The 23,374-nt window shown below is 39.2% G+C and overlaps 1 protein-coding gene across 5 annotated transcripts in view; it reads right to left on the reverse strand.

The window, feature by feature from the left end:
• The window catches only part of HERC2 (HECT and RLD domain containing E3 ubiquitin protein ligase 2), a 284,479-nt gene that overhangs the window by 16,257 nt on the left and 244,848 nt on the right, over positions 1 to 23,374 (reverse strand). For all 5 annotated transcript variants that reach the window (XM_047861969.1, XM_047861966.1, XM_047861967.1 and 2 more), the window contains 13 exons: positions 21,136 to 21,243; positions 20,206 to 20,337; positions 19,609 to 19,767; positions 19,405 to 19,523; positions 18,461 to 18,586; positions 16,528 to 16,683; positions 16,015 to 16,130; positions 15,717 to 15,915; positions 11,375 to 11,589; positions 5,908 to 6,085; positions 5,127 to 5,288; positions 2,456 to 2,547; positions 2,112 to 2,251 (listed from right to left, as the gene is read on the reverse strand). In XM_047861969.1, the coding sequence (XP_047717925.1) occupies positions 2,112 to 2,251; positions 2,456 to 2,547; positions 5,127 to 5,288; positions 5,908 to 6,085; positions 11,375 to 11,589; positions 15,717 to 15,915; positions 16,015 to 16,130; positions 16,528 to 16,683; positions 18,461 to 18,586; positions 19,405 to 19,523; positions 19,609 to 19,767; positions 20,206 to 20,337; positions 21,136 to 21,243 (1,902 nt within the window). The remainder of the gene's footprint in view (positions 1 to 2,111; positions 2,252 to 2,455; positions 2,548 to 5,126; positions 5,289 to 5,907; positions 6,086 to 11,374; positions 11,590 to 15,716; positions 15,916 to 16,014; positions 16,131 to 16,527; positions 16,684 to 18,460; positions 18,587 to 19,404; positions 19,524 to 19,608; positions 19,768 to 20,205; positions 20,338 to 21,135; positions 21,244 to 23,374) is intronic.

Genomic DNA, 23,374 nt, shown 5'->3' on the forward strand with positions numbered 1-23,374 from the left:
TATGTACAATCCAATGAATAAATTAGGAAACCATGAGTCCCACATAGATATAAATTAAAAACAAATATCAAATATTTGATGAAAATAAAATATACAATGAGAAAAGGGATATTTAAATAGCTTCAAATACCCTCCCAAATACTTACTAGTTACAAAAGATATTCAGAATGGAAAATCCTAGCAGCCACCACCTTAATCAAGTTAACACCACTGGGACAAAGAGAAACTATATGACACCTGATGAATTTAGAATGAATTAAGAACACAGACTGAATTAAGATCACAGATGTGCAACCTGAATCTACTGAGGAGATACCTGACAAACTCAAATTGAGGGATGTTCTACAAAATAAACAGCCTGTAATCTTTAAATGTGTCACAGTCCAAAAAGCTCAGGAAGACTGAAGAAGTGTCAAAGAATCACACTCAGGGACAACTGAGGATTGTCTCAGAGAAGATGAGACATTAAAATGACAGCTAAGTATAACCCGTGCTATAACATGAATGGGAGTGAAGATTAGGTGGAGTAATAACCAGTGTGAATTTCCCAAATGAACAGCCATGTTGGGATTGTTTAGTAGTGTTCCTATTTGTAAAATATACACTCAAATGTTCAGGGTGATGGAGCATCAGGGCAGCACCTCTCAAACGGATCAAAAAAAAAAAAAAGTTCTTTGTACTGCACTTCCAACTATTCTCTAAGTGTGTGATTTGCTTCAAAAATTTAAAGAATTAAAGCAAATAAAAAAATGTATTGTAAGTTCTTGGTTAAGAACTATAATGCCAGTCCCATGATAAGCCATAAAAATTGCTTATTCATATAGGAAACTTTTCCATCAATAAAACAATTAAAGGGCACATGTTCATATAATTTATCAAAGGCTTTAAAAGGAGACAAAACTGGGGGGAAATGGCTCTTTTAATGAAAGATGATACACTAGTTTTCTATTACTGCCATAACAAATTACCACAACTTACTGGCTTAAACAGTTCTTTCAGTTCTGTAGGTCAGAAGACCAACAGGAGTCTGACTAGGCTAAAGTCTAGATATCAGCAGGCTCATCCTTTCCGGATGCTCTAGGGGAGAGCTCATTGCCTTGTTTATGCAGACTGTTGGAAGAATTCAGTTCTTGGGAAGACCAAGGTCTTGTTTCCTTGTGGGCTATCAGCTGATGGCTGATCCCAGCTTCCCAAGGCCACCAATATTCCCCGGTCCCTTTCCTCCATCTTCAAAGCCAACAATGGTGGATCAAGATTCTCTCACACTTTGAAAACTCTCTCCTGCCTCTTCTCTGTCACATCTGACTGACTCTTTGGCCTCCTTTTCTGTTGTGAAGGGTCTATTTAATTACACTAGCCCATCAAATAATCTAGAATAACTTCAATATTGTAAAGTCAGCTAATGATCAACCTTAATTCTATCTACAAAGTCCCTTTTACCATTGTACTGGGGTCCCCAAGACCACCTTCAGGTTTGCTGATTCATTGGGTGAACGCCCAGGCCTCAGCATATAGTCATACTCAGCTATGATTACAGTGAAAAAACATGAAATAAAATCAGCAAAGGGAAAAGGCACATGGGTGAAGTCCAGAGAAAACCAGATGCAAGCTTCCAAGGACCCTATGCCAGTGGAGTTACACAGCACAAGTTTAATTCCTCTAGCAAAGAGTTGTGACAACACATGCAAAGTGCCTTCTACCAGGGAAGCTCATTAGAGCCCCTAGTTTTCACTAGGGCTGTCACATGGGCACCTCCACCTGGCACATACCCATGTTCCAGGAAACAGGTTTCAGCAGAGACCACATTGTGCAGTTTTAGGCAAAGCAAGGCCTCTTATCAATTAGGGAAGGGAGAGAGCCCTCCCCAAATTCGTTTCCCAGCGGCCAGCTGAGGCTCACCTTGTAAGCAGCCCTTCCTAAGGACAACAGTATCAGGTATGCTCTGGTTGCTCTTTTCTGCACAGCCATGAAATTTAACATATTCAGAGGTGTTAACACCAGGCCCTGCTCACCACAGAAATTCTCAGATAATATATATGCATATATTATCCCTGACCAGACTTCTTAGATTTAAAGGCCTCTGTGCTGCAACACCGGGCCTCCCCACTTACCGTCCTCAGTGCAGCACACACAATGCAGGGAGCCAGTGGCAATGGCAATGACTTTCTTCCCCTGCAACCCCTGAACCTGCCGAGGTCTTCTAACATGGTCGTCAGATCCATGGCCCAGCCTGTGATAGTCACCTTTGCCCCTGCACAAAATGAAACATCAAATTATGAGTGTAAGACCCTGTCATTTACCACCCCGTCCCACCCTCCTGGCATAAGCACCATATTTCAGGACACAAATCACAGCCTGCTATAGAAGTTACATCTCAGTCTATGAGATGTCAGTTAATATAACTTCAAATTAACAAACTGGTTTTGTGAGATTAAACAAACAGAATCTTGCATACCATGTATAAACAGCGCCAGATTTGGTAAGGGCAACAGAAAACTGGGATCCACATTCTACTTTAACCACTCCAAGGCCTGTAAGAGAATCAATCTGGAAGGGAAAAAGGTTCAATCAGACTGAATCAAGGTTTTTTCTGACTGCTGTAACCACACAGAGACTGAACTAAATCTAATAAAGAACTCTGAAAATCCTTACTCAGGTCAAATATTTCACACAACTTAAAGTCCTACTCCACTTAACCAAGTAAGTATTCTCAGGAGGATGCCTGACTCTAAAGGCACACCTGCTGACACTAGACCACGAGCCCATGCTATTGCACAATGACACTCAGCATGTGTCACTAAAAATGGACATGTCACAGTTGAAGTTCTACGATCATTTTCCCCCAGAATCTATTCTCCCAACTCTATTTCTCTTTCTGGTGTGGCAGCCCCATTCTCCAGTAAGCCCTGCAATGCTCCTCTGCCCTCCAACCCTCTCAGACCCCACAGGCCCCCAAGAAAGGAGCAGCAAAAAGGGGGAGAAGGATTGGCCAAGAGGACCAGGTTGTGGCCTTTAGAACTTATCCATCTATCCAGGTTAATCAAATCAAACATGACCTTGGTCAAGCTAGTATGAGAAGTCATTTCCACCTGTGTACATCGGGGGTCCAGGCCCTTCACAACCAACACCCAGAAGTTTCACTGGGGCTCACTAACCTAGTCATCACTTTTTCTCACCCAGCAAGCTATGCTCCTTGTTACCTGTGACTGTTCTCAGACTTAAGTTCTCATATCTGATTTTTTTAAAAAAAAATTTTAATGTTTATTTTTGAGAGACAGAGAGAGATCAAATGTGAGCAGGGGAGGGAAAGAAAGAGGGAGAGAGGCACAGAATCCCAAGCAGGCTCCAGGCTCTGAGCTGTCAGCACAGAGCCCGATGTGGGGCTTGAACCCACAAACCACGAGATCATGACCTGAGCTGAGTCAGATGTTCGTTCAACTGAGCCACCCAGGCACCCCTGATTTTTTAACGTTTATTCATTTTTCAGAGACAGAGAGAGACAGAGTGTGAGCAGGGGAGGGGCAGAAAGAGATAGGGAGACACAGAATCCAAAGCAGGCTCTAGGCTCTGAGCTGTCAGCACAGAGCCTGACATGGGGCTTGAACTCAAGAACTGCGAGATCATGTCCTGAACTGAAACCAGATGCTCAATCAACCAAGCCACTCAGGCGCCCCTCATATTTGATTTTAAATTTAAATTAATTAAAAACAATTCTCTCCGTTCTCTCCTCACCCTCACCTCTGTCACAATCATATCAAGTAATAACTTCCATTCCCCCAATGCTCAACATCCTAATCCCTGAAGGTGCAAAGCCTGTGTCTAAAGCTTTCCTAAGCATAAGAAAGTCTACAACACACAATTTTTTCATAAATTTGGAAACCTTAAGTAACTTGTAATGTGGTTAAAATACTGTATACCTGCAAGAGAAAAGGAATAAGAAATGATAAGAATGAAGAGGAAGCACTGAGCTTCTGGTTCTCCAGCAATGCTCACCAGCATGCAGGGATGTCTCCAGGAACATCTCCACCAGGCTTTGGCTCTAAGCACTGCCTTCCAAAACCACTCTCTGCAGTAATGGAAATGTTCTGTGTCCACATTGCCCAATATGGAAGTCACCAGACACATGCTCACACTGAGCACATGAAATGCGGCCAGTATGAGCAAGGAAGTGAATTTTAATTGAGTTACATTTAAACTTAAAAAGCCATGTGTGGCCAACAGCTCCTATACTGGGCTGCACAGCTCTGGGAAGAAAAGCTATGCAGTTTTGGCCAGGCTCTTGTTCCATCTGAGGGGGCCCTAGTAGAATGCTGCCCCCCTCCCCCACAGAGCTGCCTGTGCACTGTGAGGGTCTCTACTCCTCACATGCAGTCCCAGATCCCCAACAAGACCAAACACCAAGCAGAGAACAATTTCTAGTTTTCTTTCACAGCACACACACTCCCAAATCCACAGCAAAGCACCTCAGCTAAATGGCTCCATCATGTTCATGCACTGTAGGCAGCACAGCAGTCAGCACATGATCTAAACACATCAATGAATTTAATCTCTGCCAACTACCCATTCACAAGGGCAAGAGAGTCTCACAAAGTTAAGAAATTGCTCAGAGTCATGCAGATCACATGGAGAAAAGCAATCTGACCCCCAACCCAGGCCTACAGTCTCTTCTCTTAGTGTGTCACAGGATGTCTATTTAACACAGCTTCTGGCTAAGCCAGCTGCAACCCTTTCAGCAAGTACTATTACAATCATAGCTACAGAACTCTGAATTGAAAAGACCGTGAACAATTTGTTATCCCTTTCTTCAAACAGGTCTATATACTACATAAAACCACAGGTTGTGCTAACTTACATAAATTTCCCAAGACAGCACAAATAGCACTTAATATATCTTAATACCTTTGGGCCTTTCACTTTTTACTCAACTACCCATTATATTTTCTGCAAAGAAGGTAAAGATGAGGTTAAAAGACTCCTAAGAAGCATGCAGAGGGGGATGGGGTGGTAAGCCTAGGAGGGCCTGGGGTGGGGAGGGGCGGGCTCTAAGAGCTCCACAAAGACGTGGAACCCTCAAGTCCCAGGTAATCGGGAAAGGTGCCTTTCTCCCACTGTGCAGACACAAATACCTTCATGGGTACTTTACAGCCATCACTGCCTCCTCTGCCAAGCTTGCCGTAGTCCCCATCCCCCCAGGACCAGACAGTGTCATCATCAGTGAGACAGAGGGTCTGGGCATCTCCACTACCACAGGCAACATCAACCACGTGGTGGCCCTGCAGTGCTTCCACCTTCAAAAAAAAGAAATCAAGATTATGCAATCACAGCAGAAAGAAGGTTTACCTAAGGAAAGGCTTTAAAATACTGTGATGCTCTTGGGTTGGGAGAGTGGGGGCGGTACTGTTTTAAGCCTTTACAAAGAATGTGTAATTTTAATAATCATATAAGATAAGACCAAAAACACCTTCATCAGTTTGAACCAAATCAATCTAAATGATGGGAGGCAGGTTATCAGTGTCTCTAGTGAGCCAGTCCTACCACACCAGGAAGTCTTATTCACTGCCTCACCCAAAATACAGTGGGCCTTCTAGAAGCCAAAGCATTTAGCTAGATGCCAGGTAATATTTATTTATATATATTTATATGTGTAAAATATAAATAAAATAATAAAAGGAGATTTCAAATACTATTCTGTTTAAATGACACATGGAATATAAACCTCCTTGTAAATAATGAGGCTAAGACCATCAACTCTAAAACTAAAAAGAAACCATAACAGGAAATACTTTTGACTTTTAAAAATCAAAATGGCATAATGACAATGAGAAGCTGCCTCCCCACCACCTTCAAAAGTGAGGGTGTGAGGAGACACCCCAGGCCTCTGAGCACCTTCTCAAGGCGCCTTCTCACCAGCTTTGGCTTTAACTGATCCTCACTGTCGCTGTGCCCCAGGCGGCCATACCGGCCTTTGCCCCATGTGTAGAGGTCCCCTGCTGCGGTGACACAGGCACTGTGGGCTCCACCGGCAGCAACATCAACCACTTCAATTCCTCTCAGAGACTCAATGACGCGAGGGCGGTCACATGGACTGCAAAAAAGGTCACCAAATATAACTGAAATAGTTTTATTCTTAAATATTTTAAAAGTATTAAATATTAGGCTTTTGGTTTGTTATATACTTATTCAATGTACACTTCTCAAATGAATTGTTTTTTATGTTTATTTTTTATTTTTAAATTTACATCCAACTTAGCATATAGTGCAATGATTTCAGGAATAGATTTCAGTGACTCATCCCCTATGTGTAACACCCAGTGTTCATCCCAACAAGTGTCTTCCTTAAGGCCCCTTACCCATTTAGCCCATCTTCCCACCCACAACCCCTCCAGCAACCCTCAGTTTGCTCTCTATATTTAAGAGTCGCTTATGTTTTGTCCCCCTCCCTGTATTTATATTATTTTTGTTTCCCTTCCCTCACGTTCATCTGTTTTGTATCTTAAATTCCACATGAGTGAAGTCATATGATATGTCTTCCTCTAATTTCACTTACCATAATACACTCTAGTCCCACTCATGCTGTTGCAAATGGCAAGATTTCATTCTTTTTGATTGTCAAATAATACTCCATTATATATATATATATATATATATATATATCTTATGTATATATATATATATACACCTTATCATATATGTGTATCATACATACATATGTATATATATCTTATCATTATATCTTATCATTACTATATATATATATATATATATATATAATAGAGTATGTGTATGTATGTGTGTGTGTGTATACACACATACATATCTCACATCTTCTTTATCCATTCAGGACATTTGGGCTCTTTCTACACTTTGGTTATTGTCATAAAATCAATTGTTAATTAAGAAGAATCATTCAGACCTGAACTCAAAATATTATAATTTCCTAAATGTTTTCCTTTATACCAGTTGCCCTAATGCCACTAAGCAGGAGACTTGCTAAATCAGAGGCCAGGAGACTAGTGCCCAAATGTGGGCCAAGTCTGGCCCATGGCCTGTTTTTGAAAAGCCAATGAGCCTAGAGTGAATTTTACATTTTTAAAGGTTGTTAAAAAAAAAAAAAAAAAAGGAAAGAAGCATATATTACAAAGACTAAAATATGTAGGCTACCTGGCTCTTTACCAAAACAATTCATCCACCCTTGCTATAAATCAACATTTCATTTATAGAGTTTTATCATATGAATGTCAACTAGCCTACAATGTGCCAAGCACTGACAATAAGTTTGTTTTCTTCTTACTGAGTTTTGAAAGCTCTTTATAATAATTTTGAAAGTAAGACCTAAGCCAGATGTATGATTGCAAATAATGCTTTCACAGTCTGTAGCATGTCTTTTCAAACACCTGGAGTTCACATTTTTATGAAGTCCAATTTATCCTATTTTTATTTACTGGATCATGCTTTTGGAGTTCTTTCTAAAACTCCTTGTCTGACCTAAAGTCACAAAGGTTTTCTCTCATGTTTTCTTCTGTAAGCTTTTGGACTTAGGTTTCACATTTATGACTATGATTCATTTTGAGTTAATTTTGGATACAGTGCAAGTCAAAAAGTTCACTGCTTGCTATATGGTTATCCAATTGTTCAAGACCATTTGTTGAAAAAGCTCTGTTCTCCAATAAACTGCACTTTTGTAAATTGTGCATTGGAAGTTATAAGGCAGAAATCAAACTTCATTTTTCCACACTCATTATTCAGTATTTGTGGTACATTTTGAGACTCCATTCTGTTCCACTAATACATTTCTCTCTCTTTACAACAGTACTACACTGTTTTGATTACTGTAGCTTTAAAATCAGGCTTGAAATAAGGTAGCGTCTTCCAACTTTGCTCCTGATTTTCAAAGTTGCTTTGATTATTCTAGGTGCTCTGTATTTCTCTATGAATTTTACAATCAGCTTGTCAATTTCTACAGAAATTTTGTTTGAGAAGGGGTTGAATCTATAGGTTAATTTGAGGAAAACTAATAAATCAACAATATTGAGTCTTTTAATCCATGAACACAGTATACTCATTCATTGATTTTTAAGTCTTCTAAAATCTTCCCTAGCAATATTTTATAGTTTTCTCTAAGTCATCCATGGTTTTTTTTTTTTTGGTCAAATTTATCCCTTACTATTTCAATGGGGGGGGGTGGTAATATAAATGGTATTTTTAAATTTCAATTTCTGATTACATTTGCATAGTATAAAGACAAACAATTGCTTTTTATTTATTGATCTATCCTGCAACCCTGCTAACCTCACTTATTGATTCTAGTAGCTTTTTCGTAGGTACCATAGATTTTCTATATAAGCAATTATACTACGTGTAAAGAAGCAGCTTTAATTCTCTTTCCCTTTTGAATGCCTTTTATATCTTTATACTGCTGAACTTCACTTGACAATCTTGAAGTACAATGCTGAATCTTGATAGCAGATGTCCTTGGTCTTGGTTCCTATAGTTAGGGGAAGTTCAGTATGTCATATTAAGTCACTATTAGCTCTATATTTAACAGAGATGCCCTTTATCAAGTTACAGAAGTTCTCTTTTATTCCTAGATCTAATTTGGACATTTTTCAGCCATCATTTCTCAAAATCCCCTATCCTCCTCTCCTTTGGTGACTTTACTTATATAATAGGCCACTTGAGGCTGTTGTCCACAATTCACTGATGTGATATTCATTTTATATGTTTGTGTGTTTCATTTGTTTCAGTTTCTATTGTTACGTCATCAAGCTCACTGATCTTTTCCTCTACTATGTTTAATCTATATTAAACACATGCACTGTATTCTTCATCCCAGACTTTGATTAGGGCATTTAAAATACCTTTCAATCTCTAACATGCTTAAGTTTTCCCTCAAGTTTCTTAAAGATATAGGCATGTGGTTAAAATACTGTTTTAATATTTTTATCTAGTAATTCTACTACTTATGTCATTTCTGGGTCAGTTTTAATTGAATGATTTTTCTCTTTATATGGGCTATATTTTCCTACTCTTTTGCATGCCTGATAAATTTTTTACAGCTTTGAGATATAATTGACATAAAACATTGTATAAATTTAAGGTGTACAATATGATGAGTTGATACATATATACTGCAAAACGATTACCACAATAAGGTTAACACAGCCATCATCTCACATAATAATTTTTGTGTGGTGTGAACACTGAAGATCTACTCCCTCTGAGCAGCTTTCAAGGATACAATAAAGTATTAACTACAGTCACCATGCTGTACATTATGTCCCCAGAATTTATTCATCTTATAACTGGAAGTTAGTACCCTTTGTCGACATCTCCCAATCCCCCAATCCCCAGCCCCTGGAAACCACCAGTCTACTCTAATTCTAGGAGTTCAGTTTTTTTAGATTCCAAATATAAGTGAAATCATAGTGTTTTGTCTTTCTCTGACTGATTTCACTTAGCATAATGTCCTCTAGGTTAATCCAAATTGTTACAAATGCCATGATTTCTTTTTCTATGGCTGAATAATATTCTAACACACACCACCACCACTACCCCACCCCACCCCACATCTTCTTCACCCATTCACCTGTGGATGAACATTTAGGTTGTTTCCACGTCTTGGCTATTGTGAACAATGCCACACTGAACATGGGAGTATAGATCCTTTCAAGAAAATTATTTCATTTTCATCAGATATACACCCAGAAGAGGGACTGCTGGATCACATGGTAGTTCTATTTTTTACTTTTTTCTATGTTTTCCTATAGTGGCTGCATAATTTATATGCAGTGTATAAAGTTTCCCTTTTCTCCACAACCTCAGCAGCACTTATATCTTGTCTTTTTAATAAAAGCCATTCTAACAGGTGTAAGGTAATATCTCACGGCTTTGATTTGCATTTCCCTGAAAATCAGTAATGCTAAGCAACTTTTCATGTACCTGTGGGTCATCTGTATGTCTTCTCTGGAAAAATGTCTATTCAGGTTCTTTGCCCATTCGTTAATTGGGTTTTTTTTTTTTTATTATTTGCTACTGAGTTATACAAGTTCCTTACACATTTTCGACATTAATCCCTTACCAGTTATATGGTTTGCAAATATTTTCTGTTATTCTATAGGCTGCCTTTTATTTTGTTGATTGTTTCACTTGCTGTACAGAAGCTTTTTAGTTTAATGTAGTCCCACTTTATTTTTGCTTCTGGTGCTTGTGCTTTTAGTGTCATATCCAAAATAACATTGCAAAGACCAAGGTCAAGGAGCTTTCTCCCTATGTTTTCTTAGAGGACTCTTATAGTTTCAGAACTTATATTTAGGTTTTTAATCCATTTTGAGTTAATTTTTGTAAGTGGTATAATTCAAGGATCTAATTTCATTCTTTTGCATTTGAATATCCAATTTTCCCAATACTATTTATTGAAGAGACACATGCCTGGTAATGTCTGAATGGATATAGAACATTGTGACGTTTATCTTGCTGAGCGCTTGATATGTCTGTATTGATAAAGATATTCCTGAGCTTATGGTTCCTTGTGAACAATTTAATCCTTTCAGGTTTTGCTTTTAAGCATTATTGATGGGATCAGAGCAACAGTCTACCTTTAATTTTTTTTACCCACTTTTGTGCAACATCATTCTTAGTCCTCTAACCAATGTTCTGGGAATTATCAGGTTTTGGAAGCAAGCTGTATTGTCTGCCCTCTGTGAGCTCTGTGGACCATTCCTTCTAGTCCTTTTGGGTGGTTTGTTCCTTGGCCTCTGAGTTCCTTGGCCACTGACACATGTGACTGTCAGTATTCACCTCTGTAGATCACTGTATGTAACTTTACTACCTGTTATCCATTGTCTTTAGGGCAGCTGTTTCATATATTTAGTCTGGTACTTTAAGTTATTTCAGAGATGAAGGTCTTTGTTACTCCAACTGGGCAGGTAATTCCCATTAATTTTTAAAAACTAGAAAGTTTGGTTACTTTGTTTAAAAAATATTGTCATTTGTGTGTCCCCTTACCCTCACTCCTTCCATTTCCTCTGTATTTACAGCTTTAGTATCACACATGTTACCAAAATGCCAACTGTTGATTCAGTGAATTACTCGGGATCGGAGGAAGAAAACTTGGGGAGAAGGACTAAGAGAAACTCAATGTACTTAGTACTTAAAAATCGAAAATTCAGAATTGATTTTCCCCTCAAATAGAAGGGTAGTGGAGGCAAGCCCACATATTGGAACATGAACTTATTTCTGCCAAATAAGTCATTAACATTTAACTTGAGTAGATTATTATAAATGTTGTCCTGAAAAACAAAGTGCCAATATGTTATACAAGAGATAAAAGAAACAAGGAAAGCATAACATCAAAAATAATGTTTTCACATAATACCTTCTGTTGCCATGCCCCAACTTCCCATCTTCTGCCTCACCCCAAGAGTAAACTTCTCCTTCTGAAGAGAGGGCAAGACAGTGTTTTCCTCCTGAGTTCACAGCTACTTTCTTAATAAACACGTGTTGAATGGATTCAAGTAATGTTGGGGTAGATACCGACTCTGTCCCTCCAATTCCTAGTCTGCCGCCTGCACCATATCCAGTGGCATACAGCTAAGACAAGAAGAATATAAATATCAGATTTTTATCTAAATATCCCTATATTCTAGTAATTAACAAACTCAATCAGTGTGCTAGATATTTTTACCACAGAGAAATGAATTTTAAAGTTAAAAATCACAGGAATGGGGGCATCTGGGTGGCTCAGTCAGGGTCGTGGGATTGAGCCCTGCACTGGGCTCTGCACTGAGCATGGAGTCTGCTTAAGATTCTCTCTCTCCCTTTCCCTCTGCCCCTCCCTGGCTCACACACATGTGCGCTCGCTCACTCTCAAAAAAAAAAAAAAAAAAAGTTACAAGAATAAGAATGTTTAAGACTTTTCTGTGCTTTATCAAACACTAAAAATGAAATAGTTATGACTATTTAAAATCCCAAGTTCACAAAATGTATTTTAAAAAGAAGATCTTTTCCCTGGAAGCAAATCTCTGATAGTAACACTGATAGAAACACTCATAGAAAAACTATAAATAGATGTAGTATTTCAGCAAGGCTGCATATAAGTCACACAGTAGAATACACTATTTTTCTTTCGTTCTAAGTGAGTAATTATTTCAGGGCACAAGGTTTATCATTAATTTAAAAAAGAATCAGACTGCCTTTTCCAAATGCATGTCAAACATCCCTCCTATAAAAATTTAAATATTGTTTCATACTGTTTCAAATGCATTGCTGCAATGACACAATAGTAAGGAAAACCTCAAGGACTAAAACAGAAAGTGAAACCAAGAACTCAGACTGATAAAAGAGCCCTAAAGCCAGTGTCCCCTGAAAAGGTTTTGAGAATCTTCAGCACACGGGGTGTCGAGGGTAAAGTACCAAGCTTAAAAGGAGTCTCCTTTTAGAAAGATGATCCTCCAGTGGGCCAACTGTGAGGAATAAAAAGAAAACAACAAAGCAAGTTCCCTTTCTCAATCTCAGCACTAAATTATATGGAGAAAAAGCTCTCCTGAGAATTCACAACCATGAAAGGTGATCATTAGGTTGGTTTTCAGTCTAAATTTATACTATGTATGGTCTAAATTCCTTTGAGAATTTAATTTACAATGACTTAGATTTGTAGTACCCCAGGGTTATAAATTCTCTTTTGATGAGTGATTTCCAACTAAGCCTCAAAGAATTTCTACATAAAATTTTCTAAGGAAAAGGGTCAGCTCATAGTTGAGAAAAGATGCCATGAGGGAGTCAGAACAACAGTCCAATATTATCTTTAAAGAAATAAAAGCTTGAAAGTATCCCTAAGGAATAAGGAATTACAAAATTACCCAAAGCAGAACTTCCAGGGATTAAAAAAACAATAATTGAAATTAAATACCCAGATACATTTAATAGCAGATTATAAATAGGTAACGAGACTAGAAGATGAATCTGAAGACATTCTTTAGCATATAGCATAGAAACACAAAGAGAAGAGGAAACATGGAAAGAAGGAGTTAGAGATATAAAGCACTCAACAATCAGAACACATTTTCAGGCAGAGATCACACGGAGAATATGGTAGAAGCAATATCTGAGGCAAAAAAACAGTCTAGGAATTTACCAGAGTTGTTTAAAGACCACTTCTCAAGAGCCAGAAAGCCCCCCTCTCCCATCCCTTACCACCTGGCAAAAACAAAGTAAAACAAAAAAGGGCAATAAAAATATATCACAGCAAAATGCAGATCACTAAAGAAATATCTTAAAAGCAGCCATAGAGAAAAGATTTATTACCTCCATTTGGGTAAAAGTTAGTCTGACTGCTGACATCTCATTAGCAACAATGAAGTCCAAAATCCAAAAGAATAAAACGTTTAACAGGCTGACTGAAAATAACAGTCAACTTAAAATTTCATACTCTAGAACAGGGGTTGGCAAATTATGGCCCATGAGTCAAATCAGGCCCACCATGTACTTTTGTAAATAAAGCTTTATTGGACATACCCAGACACATTCATTTACATATCATTCATAGGCTTGTTTTCATAGTTGCCAACAGAGGCCACATGACCCATAGAGCCAAAAATACTATCACGACCTTTACAGAAAATGTTTGCAACTCTTACTTAGGATAAAGGATAAAATAAAGACATATTCAAATAAACAAAAACAATCTGAGGATAAACCAACAAAAGACTCACTAAAGAAAAATGAAAATATAAAGTAGAAGCAAAATGAAGTAGAAGAAACTGTTTAAAGATATAAGGTCTGAGACATAAGAAATAATGTGAGCAAAGACATGTGCAACATTTGGGTAAATCTGGAAAAATAACAACAAAAATAATAATGCCTATCATTCCCTAATGGGTTTGTGCCAGAACACAGGATAACAAAGTATCAGCTATTTGTATTACTTGGGAGGAGGACAGAAGTAGTAATTCACTTCAGATTTTACATATGCATGTTATAATAACCAGGAAACAATAAAAGACATAGAATTCTCCAGAGAATAGAAAAAGGAAAGGAAACAAAACAAAACAAAACAAAACAAAACACTTCAACCCTTTTTTATGAGACTAGCACAATCTTGATATTCTTGGCAGGCAGTCTCTGATGTGGTCCCCAAGAGTCCCTAATTCACACCCTGTGTAATCCCTTCTCCTTGAACATGGGCTAGACCTAGTGACTCAATTCTAATGGACAGAATATGGCAACAAGGATGGACTGTCACTTTTGGATTAGGTCACACAAGACTGTAACTTGTGTCTTGCTACACCTCCCTTGCTTGCTCTGAGGAAGCCAGCTGCTACAGTGTGATGTGGCAAAGAACTGAGGGTAGCCTCAACCAACAGCTCATGAGGAACTGAATGCTCAGTATAGCCCTGAGGCAACTGCAGCCTGGGGAGAGATCCTAGGTGGGAGGACCAAGCTAAGCCACCTTCCAGAGTCCTGACCCAGAGAAACTGCAAGATAATAAACATGCATTTTTAAGTTAATTGTTGTAAGTTAAATAGATATATAATAATAGAGTACCAAAATCAGACAAGGAATATATAAGACAGAAACATTATTATAATCGCACTTTAAGATCTTGGAGCTCCCAAAAATCCCAAAGAAAATATTCACAAACACAAACCAAAAAAATATAAAACATCCTGACCAAGGTGGGTGTCTCCACAGAATGCAAGTGGGTTTAATATAAGAAAACCAATTAATCCAATTCACGACATAAATCCACTAAAGGAGAAAACATCCATAGGAATAGTTTTTTTATTGTAGAAAGGGAAGGAAATTTCCTTAATCTCATAAAGATCATCCACCAAAACCTTACAGTAAGTTTGTGAAATGTTCAATCACAGTGTTTACTTTGCAAACTGGATTAAGACAAGAACAAGCCCACAACTACCACCCCTGCTCAATATTATATCAAAACAACCCAATACAATGAGCTTCCTTTCTTCCACACAAAAAGGAAAAAATAAGAGTGGTGAACTGAAAAGGAACAAAACTGATTTACAGATTATGACTCTATTAAGAAGATACAAGAGGGGCGCCTGGGTGGCGCAGTCGGTTGGGCGTCCGACTTCAGCCAGGTCACGATCTCACGGTCCGTGAGTTCGGGCCCCGCGTCAGGCTCTGGGCTGATGGCTCGGAGCCTGGAGCCTGTTTCCGATTCTGTGTCTCCCTCTCTCTCTGCCCCTCCCCTGTTCATGCTCTGTCTCTCTCTGTCCCAAGGATAAATAAACGTTGAAAAAAAAAAAAAAATTAAAAAAAAAAAAAAAAAAAAAAAAAAAGAAGATACAAGAAATCCTGAGATATACAAAAGAAAGAAAATAGCTGAATAAGGTCACCAAACATAAAGACAATATGTAAGTATCAACCATTTCATCATACTAGAAGCAATTAATTTTTTAAAAAGCATTACACTAGCAAATAAAAAAAAGGAATACTCTAATGTATTATTGATATGCAAACAGTACACTTTTCTACGTACGCTGTATTTCAAAATAAAACACTGTAAAGTTATAGAACACATCAAAGATCATACAGAAATATTTTAGAATGATAACTGCTTCCAACAATAAGTACTATTAACCTTGAGATAACGTTTTAATACAGAGTCCTTACACATACCATGGACCAGTAACGCACTCTAGCCATAGCTGTCTCTTAGTTTTTAACGTATGACACAGAAAAGGCACCCTTACCTTTCCATCAGCTGTCACTGCAAACAGAGTCTGTTCTCCTCCAATTAACTGCACGGGTCTGAGAGTTGCAAGAGCTTCACATGGAGTGGGAACTTTAACTTTTGCACCTTCGATGCCCCCAAGCTGTCCCCTATGATTATGCCCCCATCCATAAATTGTTCCACTGCCACCCGCAGAAAGAGTCCAGTCATCTGGTCGCCTACAACAAACATTAAGTGAACAATTAACATGCGAAAGAACTGCACATACAACACCTTTCCCCAGTGTACAGCATTATTCTTGGTTCTGATATAATAACCTGTTCATCCACTGCACAAGTTGTTCATCTTGCTCTCTTTTAAAAATGTCGTGGCTCTCGTGGAGAACATCCATGTGTTCACTGTCTGCCATTAACTCACGAATTTTCTTAGCCACCTAGACAACATTATTATGAGATTATCAATAAACACTCACCTCTCAAAAATGAAACACATAATATTAAGGTAACAACACAGGAGTAATCCCGATTGCATAATCTGAGGGAATGCCAACATCAATACTGTGATTTTATAGTTAATAAGCAAAATCAATACAATTATAATCAAGTCTAAGATATTGAAATGTCTGGGCAGTACTAGTATATCTTTAGTTTACTAAAAATAAACTTTAACTGAAATTCACAGTATGCATTTATTCATTTTCACCTATGTGATTTTTTCTTTATGGTATCCCTTTGTAAGAGAAATGTTGCTGTGTCTCAGAATATTGGCATCTGTTTACACCATGACTGAATAAGGAAAATGTTTTTACATTCCAAAATAACATGCTATACCTCATCAAGAAAAAGACGTGGCAAGGGTGTTCTTTTGTCCAGGGCCACAGCAACGCGGGAGGCCATGCAGTACCTTCGGAACCAAGCCCACTTGTGCGTCTCAGCACAGCAAGGGAGAGTGTCTAGCTCCAGGTCACAAGCAAGAGCTACCAGTACCTGTAGCAACCAAAAATTAACAAAACAAGGAAGCTCAGAAATGCAGCTAAGAATCTATTTCTCCAACACTGCATGCTAAAGACAGACACCATTACAGGGTTTCTGTGAGTTCTCATTCAGGAGCTCCTTATTCCAGGCTGACTGCTATGTGTCTGCAAGTGTTTTACCATTACCAGTGGTGTGGATTATTCCCACCCAGCTCCTAGTGATGCACCTTATACACAAGACCTCAGATCTGACAACTGCCACAACACTTACTGCCTAAGTCAAGCATCTCAAAGTACACTAATACTTGGCCAAAGTATTAAGGGCTTATTAGGTCATAGTCATTTCTGGAAATTTTTCATATTCAACTTCAGCAATACTTACCCATGTCCTCAAGGAGGCCTGAAATGTGGTGCACTACGCACGACCACTCTCTGTGTCTCTCCTAGCCAACCAGCTCTCTCATCACTTTATTTATTTATTTTTAATATGAAATTTATTGTCAAATTGGTTTCCATACAACACCCAGTGCTACTCCCAACAGGTGCCCTTCTCAATGCGCATCACCCGCTTTCCCCTCCCTCCCACCCCCCATCAACCCTCAGTTTATTCTCAGTTTTTAAGAGCCTCTTATGGTTTGCCTCCTTCCCTCTCTGTAACTTTTTTTTCCCCTTCCTCTCCCCCATGGTCTTCTGTTAAGTTTCTCAGGATCCACATAAGAGTGAAAACATACGGCATCTTTCTCTATATGACTTATTTCACTTAGCATAACACTCTCCAGTTTCATCCATGTTGCTACAAAAGGCCAGATTTCATTCTTTCTCATTGCCAAGTAGTATTCCACTGTGTATATAAACCACAACTTCTTTATCCATTTACCAGTTGATGGACATTTTGGCTCTTTCCATAATGTGGCTATTGTTGAAAGTGCTGCTATAAACATTGGGGTACACGTGTGCCTATGCATCAGCACTCCTGTATCCCTTGGGTAAATTCCTAGCAGTGCTATTGCTGATAGGGTAGATCTATTTTTAACTTTTTGAGGAACCTCCACACTGTTTTCCAGGGCGGCTGCACCAGTTTGCATTCCCACCAACACCTATAGTCTCCTGATTTGTTTGTTTTAGCCACTCTGACTGGCATGAGGTGGTATCTCAGTGTGGTTTTGATTTGTATTTCCTTGATGAGGAGTGATGTTGAGCATCTTTTCATGTGCCTGTTGGCCATCTGGATGTCTTCTTTAGAAAAGTGTCTACTCATGTCTCCTGCCCACTTCTTCACTGGATTATTTGTTTTCCGGGTGTGGAGTTTGGTGAGTTATTTATAGATTTTGGATACTAGACCTTTGTCTGATATGTCATTTGCAAATGTCTTTTCCCATTCCATCGGCTGCCTTTTAGTTTTATTGATTGTTTCCTTTGCAGTGCAGAAGCTTTTTATCTTCATAAGGTCCCAATAATTCATTTTTGCTTTTAATTTCCTTGCCTTTGGAGATGTGTCAAGTAAGAAATTGCTGCAGCTGAGGTCAGAGAGGTTTTTTCCTGCTTTCTCCTCTAGGGTTTTGATGGTTTCCTGTCTCACATTCAGGTCCTTCATCCATGTTGAGTTTATTTTGTGAATGGTGTAAGAAAGTGGTCTAGTTTTATTCTTCTGCATGTTGCTGTCCAGTTCTCCCAGCACCACTTGTTAAAGACACTGTATTTTTTCCATTGGATATTCTTTCCTACTTTGTCAAAGATTAGTTGGCCATACTTTTGTGGGTCTCATCACTTTAAAACAACTCAAACATTACCTTAAAGAACGGGCTGTGGAGCAGTTGCTTGCCACCTCTTACAATAGGATCTTCATATTCAAATTGCCTTTGCAAAGCTTCTGGAAGGCCTTTTACCAAAGCAGCAAGAGCACTACCTGTAAAACTCTAAGAAAACAACAAGATTATATCCTAGTAAAGCAATCCAAAATGTAGGGAAAGTAACCATTTTATTTCTGTGAGTCAAAAGTTTTGTTATATTGATACTATTCTCCCTAAAAAAATGTGTATTGATTATTTTCAAATAGGTTTGATGAACACTAAAATTTAAAAGAAGAGCTTGAAAATTTACCTCAGAATGCTTCGTCTAGATTTCAATATAGCCACTTGCAGGGAACCAGGCCCTTTTTGGCCTACAAAGTCCCAACTCCCAAGATCGTTAGGATCAAGCATCCTTTTAACAGTAACTACCTCATCCAACAAAATAAGGGGATGTGGTGAGCCAGACTTGTTGCAAAGTCTAACAGATACAATCCTATGCTCACAGCCATTGACACATCTTTGTTTCCAAAAATCACAGGCCAGCCTGTACTCAGTATATGGAGTAACATAAAGGAGTCTGGATGGGACAAAAGCAGGCTTATTGTTATGTAGAATTTCCCAACTCTTCTCAGTGACTTAAATTTTTCAAGCAATATTTTTTTTAATTTTTTTTTAACATTTATTCATTTTTGAGAGACAGAGATAGAGTGTGAGTGGAGGAGGGGCAGAGAGAGAGGGAGATACAGAATCTGAAGCAGGCTCCAGGCTCTGAGCTGTCAGCACAGGGCCTGATGTGGGGCTCGAACTCACAGACTGCGAGATCATGACCTGAGCCGAAGTCAGACACTCAACTGACTGAGCCACCCAGACGCCCCTTAAATTATTCAAGCAACATTTTATTCCCAAAGTCAAACATCTAGAAACTGTGAAGTAATGTTCCGTACCAAAGCTCTTGCTTCTCCATCATTATCTCCAAGTAGCCTGTTTATGTTAATTGATTGCCCAAATTCAGTTGTAAGCAGCTTCCTCAGTCTCTGAAGGGCCCACATTCTGTGACTGGCAGCTTAAATGAGCAGACAGAAAATATCAGAAGCTTGACCATTTTTCCCATCAAGTACAACAGACGTGATAATAAAGGTGCTATTTACCTAAGGCACTCAGCTGTGCACAGGCTGCCAACGAGGCTGCAAGGCGAGGGACAATGCTTCTGTTTGAGGTGAGATTGAGCCGGAAGTCTAACAGACATGTCACCAAGTCCATGGACGGACAGGAGAGGACACAGCGATCAGAAAGGAGGTCTTTAGGGCCTGCGAAATGAGCATTGTAAATGTTTCCATGTTGGACAGGATAAGGGCTACCCCACAAGGAGACCTGTACAATCTGACCAATGAGTGGGCCTCATCTACTCGGATGCCATGCTTAGAGGGTGCCCATGGTACCGCCACTGTCTATGTCACACAACTATGCACTGTATTAGACATTTTATCTGAAAATCAAACAGCTTAAGAAGTTCATTCAACAATAATAACTCCTTTCCCATTAGGTAATGGAGTCCTAACATCCCAACAACTGGGCTACTAAGGTTGCTCTTTGGCAGTTATGATCCCCACTGTGGTGGGGCCTTGGGCAGTGCTGGCTCCCAACACAACAGGAGAAGGCAGAGTACAATGTACTAAATGAAAACAATTTATGTGTCCACCTTGCTTGAGTCATCAAGATTTGGACATCGCAAGCCCCCTACTTACCTGCAGCTGGCATGATGGGATAGACTGTGAAGCGCCAGCCCCATCCATTCACAGACCCATCACTGATGAACTTCCACTTCAACTCATCCCCTGGGATGCGTAGCTCACTGGACCAGTCAGACCATTCTCGGCCTAGTGGGGAAAATTATGCCCCAGGGTTGGGTTCACTATGTCATGTGATAAACACAAACTTTTTTAAAAACAAAGCAAAATCATTCACACTATGTCTCAAGAACAGCTGGCTCCTCCAACCCAAGTTCTCCAAAATCTGAGTTCCCTCTACTCCTAGTGAATGATATTTAATACATACTGCCCTTCCATACACATTACATCAAGTACTAGGGAAAATGAAGACAGGTGGGCACTGCCCTGACACATAGCTACCACACTGCAGAGCCAGCAGCACACAAGCCCAGGTCAAGGGCTACAGAGAGTTTCCTGGGGAAGGTCTTATGTGATGGCAGTTACCCAGGAAACAGGAGAAAGAGCCCCAGATTTCCTCACAGAGCATACAATCTTACCAAAACCTGAGCCTAGCCCTTACTGCAGTCAATTATAAACCAAGTCCCTTTAGGAAGATTTTTCATACATCAAATTTTAGTTTGCACAAGCCTCGTACTCCCATATGTCTTACAGCACCATCTCTAGCTATCTGGGTGAAACTGGGCCTCCAAGATGGCCAATGTCCTGACAAGGACCTACCAGGAACCCAGTAATTCACTGGTGAGGTGCAGATACCATTCTCATAACTATCTTACTCAAAGTACTGTGAACAGGCAGACAAAACCTTCTATACTTTGCAGCAAAATAGCTTACTATCCCTTCCTTTAGTCTCACACAGGAATGAAGCAGTAGCATTCTGTTTAGTAAGTTACTAGTTCTGATCTATGAAGGTGGGCAGATAGTGTCCTGTTCAACCTCCCTTCACACCTGACCGCACGGAGACAATCCTGTTGACACCATCCATGACTGTGAGAGGGTCGTGGCGCCTCTCTGTAGAGCACTGCCGGTCAAACTCCACCCTGAGTCCTTCTGCACCTGGAGGTCAAGTGAGCACAAAACACACAGTGATCACTCCCAAATGACATACCACAGACAAGGCCATAAGCTGCAATAGACACATAGAAACAGTGAGACTAATATGATGTTTAACAGCTAATGAAAAGCAGAAAGTCAGGAGGAACTGACCTCATAGACAAGAATCTAAGATTGACTGCCTCTTTCCCCCCACTTTATCTCCCACAGAAGACTTCACCTGTGATGGAAACCCCAAGAATACATTTCTGCTTGGCAAATTCATTTTGTGCTCTCATTTCTGGGCAAATTTTCAGGCTGCAACCTCAGTTGCCAGACCAAACTTTATTATCCCCCCACCCCACACACATTTAAAATGCCACATGAAACCATATTCATCAACATTTAGTATTAGATCTAGAGTCTTCTGTGGGAAAAGTTAGCTTACAAAATAATTAATGAAGAGCAGGACCTAGGTTATGGTGGAGGGAAGAGGTTAACAAATCCCCTCCTTCAAAGCAGCTATAAAACCATTCAAAATTATAAAAGATGATGATCTCAGGGCTCTGCAAATAAATTAAAGGCAAACAACAAGTTGAGAAGTGTTTATTCATGAAAAAAACTGCCAAACTTGGATAGAGATGGGAGTACCTATGATGTTCTTGCCTGGGTATGTTTCCATCCAAGCTGGAGGACAGTTCTACCAAGATGGGACTCTGCCTCCAGGGGAAGCTGACTGGTGCAGAGCAGGGAGCAGAAAATGCATGCCAGGGGCACTGCTAATAAAAAGACCAACAAGAAAGCCTCCATCTCCACTGGCCTGAGAACATGGTTTGGCGAGTGAGTATCAAATCTGAGAGGTTAAGTATTAAATCTGAGAACTATCCAGAAATTTAACAAGGAGATCATAAAATTCAGAGAGCACAGAAGGGCCAATGAGGGCATCATGGAGGCCTGGACAAACTGGGATGCGTGCACACAGGAAAACTGCCAAAACAGAGTTCTATGCCCTCCCTGCTCCCACCTGCATGTAGATCCACCAACAGAAGGGGAGATCAACAGGCTTGAGCATAAGCCAAGAGGATACAGAACAAACCCTAGAAGTCAGGCTAGAGAACAAAAATGAGAACAAAAGAATGAAACCGGGACATCAGAGGCCACATGCTGTGAGGGAACCAGATTTCAGAGAGAATTACAGGCATGTTACAAAACAAGTACAGAACACAATGAAAATAACCCATCAACCAATACAAATCTTGAAAAAGAATATCAGAATCCAGATGATACTACATACTACTACCTAAAATGTTCGCTTTTCAAAAAAATTATGAGACAAGCAAAAACACTGAAAAATGTGAGCCATACTCAAAAGTAAAATCAGTCAATAAAAATGAACTCTGATGCCCAAATGCTAGATCTAGCAAACAATAAAGCAACTGAAATGTTCGAAAAATCCAAGAAAACCAGAGAAAATAAGGTAACACAGAAAACATGGTAACAAATGATAAGACTGACTTAACAAATATAGAATCTCAATAAAGAGGGAGAAACTATGAAAAAAGTACTAAAAGGAAATTTTGGAGTTGGAAAATAGAATGACCCAAATGAAAAATTCATTAGATGGGCAAAATGGCAGGAAAAAGGGAGTCAAATTGAAGACTGTATCATTTCTCTCTTACTCCTAGAAAATAAGAGAAAAAAGACAGGAAAAATGAGAAAGTCTCAAACACCTAGGAGACAACATTAAGGAATACAAACATATGCATCTGGGAATTTCCCCCCAAAAAACAGAAGAGAAAAAAAGGGCACAGAAAGAGTAATTAAAAAATACAGCCCAAACCTTATTTGATAAAAAACATTAATCTACAGTTCCCAAAATTAATAAATCCCAAGTAGGATAAAACAAAGAGATCCACACCTAGACATATTATACTGAAACTACTGAAAACCAAAGACAAAAAGAGAAAATCATGAAAGCAGCAAGATTAAAAAAAAAGTCACAAAACATCTAGGGGTACAAAATACCATTAATGGCTGCCTTCAATGGACGTCAGAAACCAGTGGGATGACATGTTTAAAATAATAAAAGGGAAAAACTCTAAGATTTCTAAACTAAGAAATCTATATCTAGCAAAACTATCCTTCAAAAAGTGAA

Source organism: Prionailurus viverrinus, chromosome B3, assembly GCF_022837055.1.
Source record: "Prionailurus viverrinus isolate Anna chromosome B3, UM_Priviv_1.0, whole genome shotgun sequence".
Classification (NCBI taxonomy): domain Eukaryota; kingdom Metazoa; phylum Chordata; class Mammalia; order Carnivora; family Felidae; genus Prionailurus; species Prionailurus viverrinus.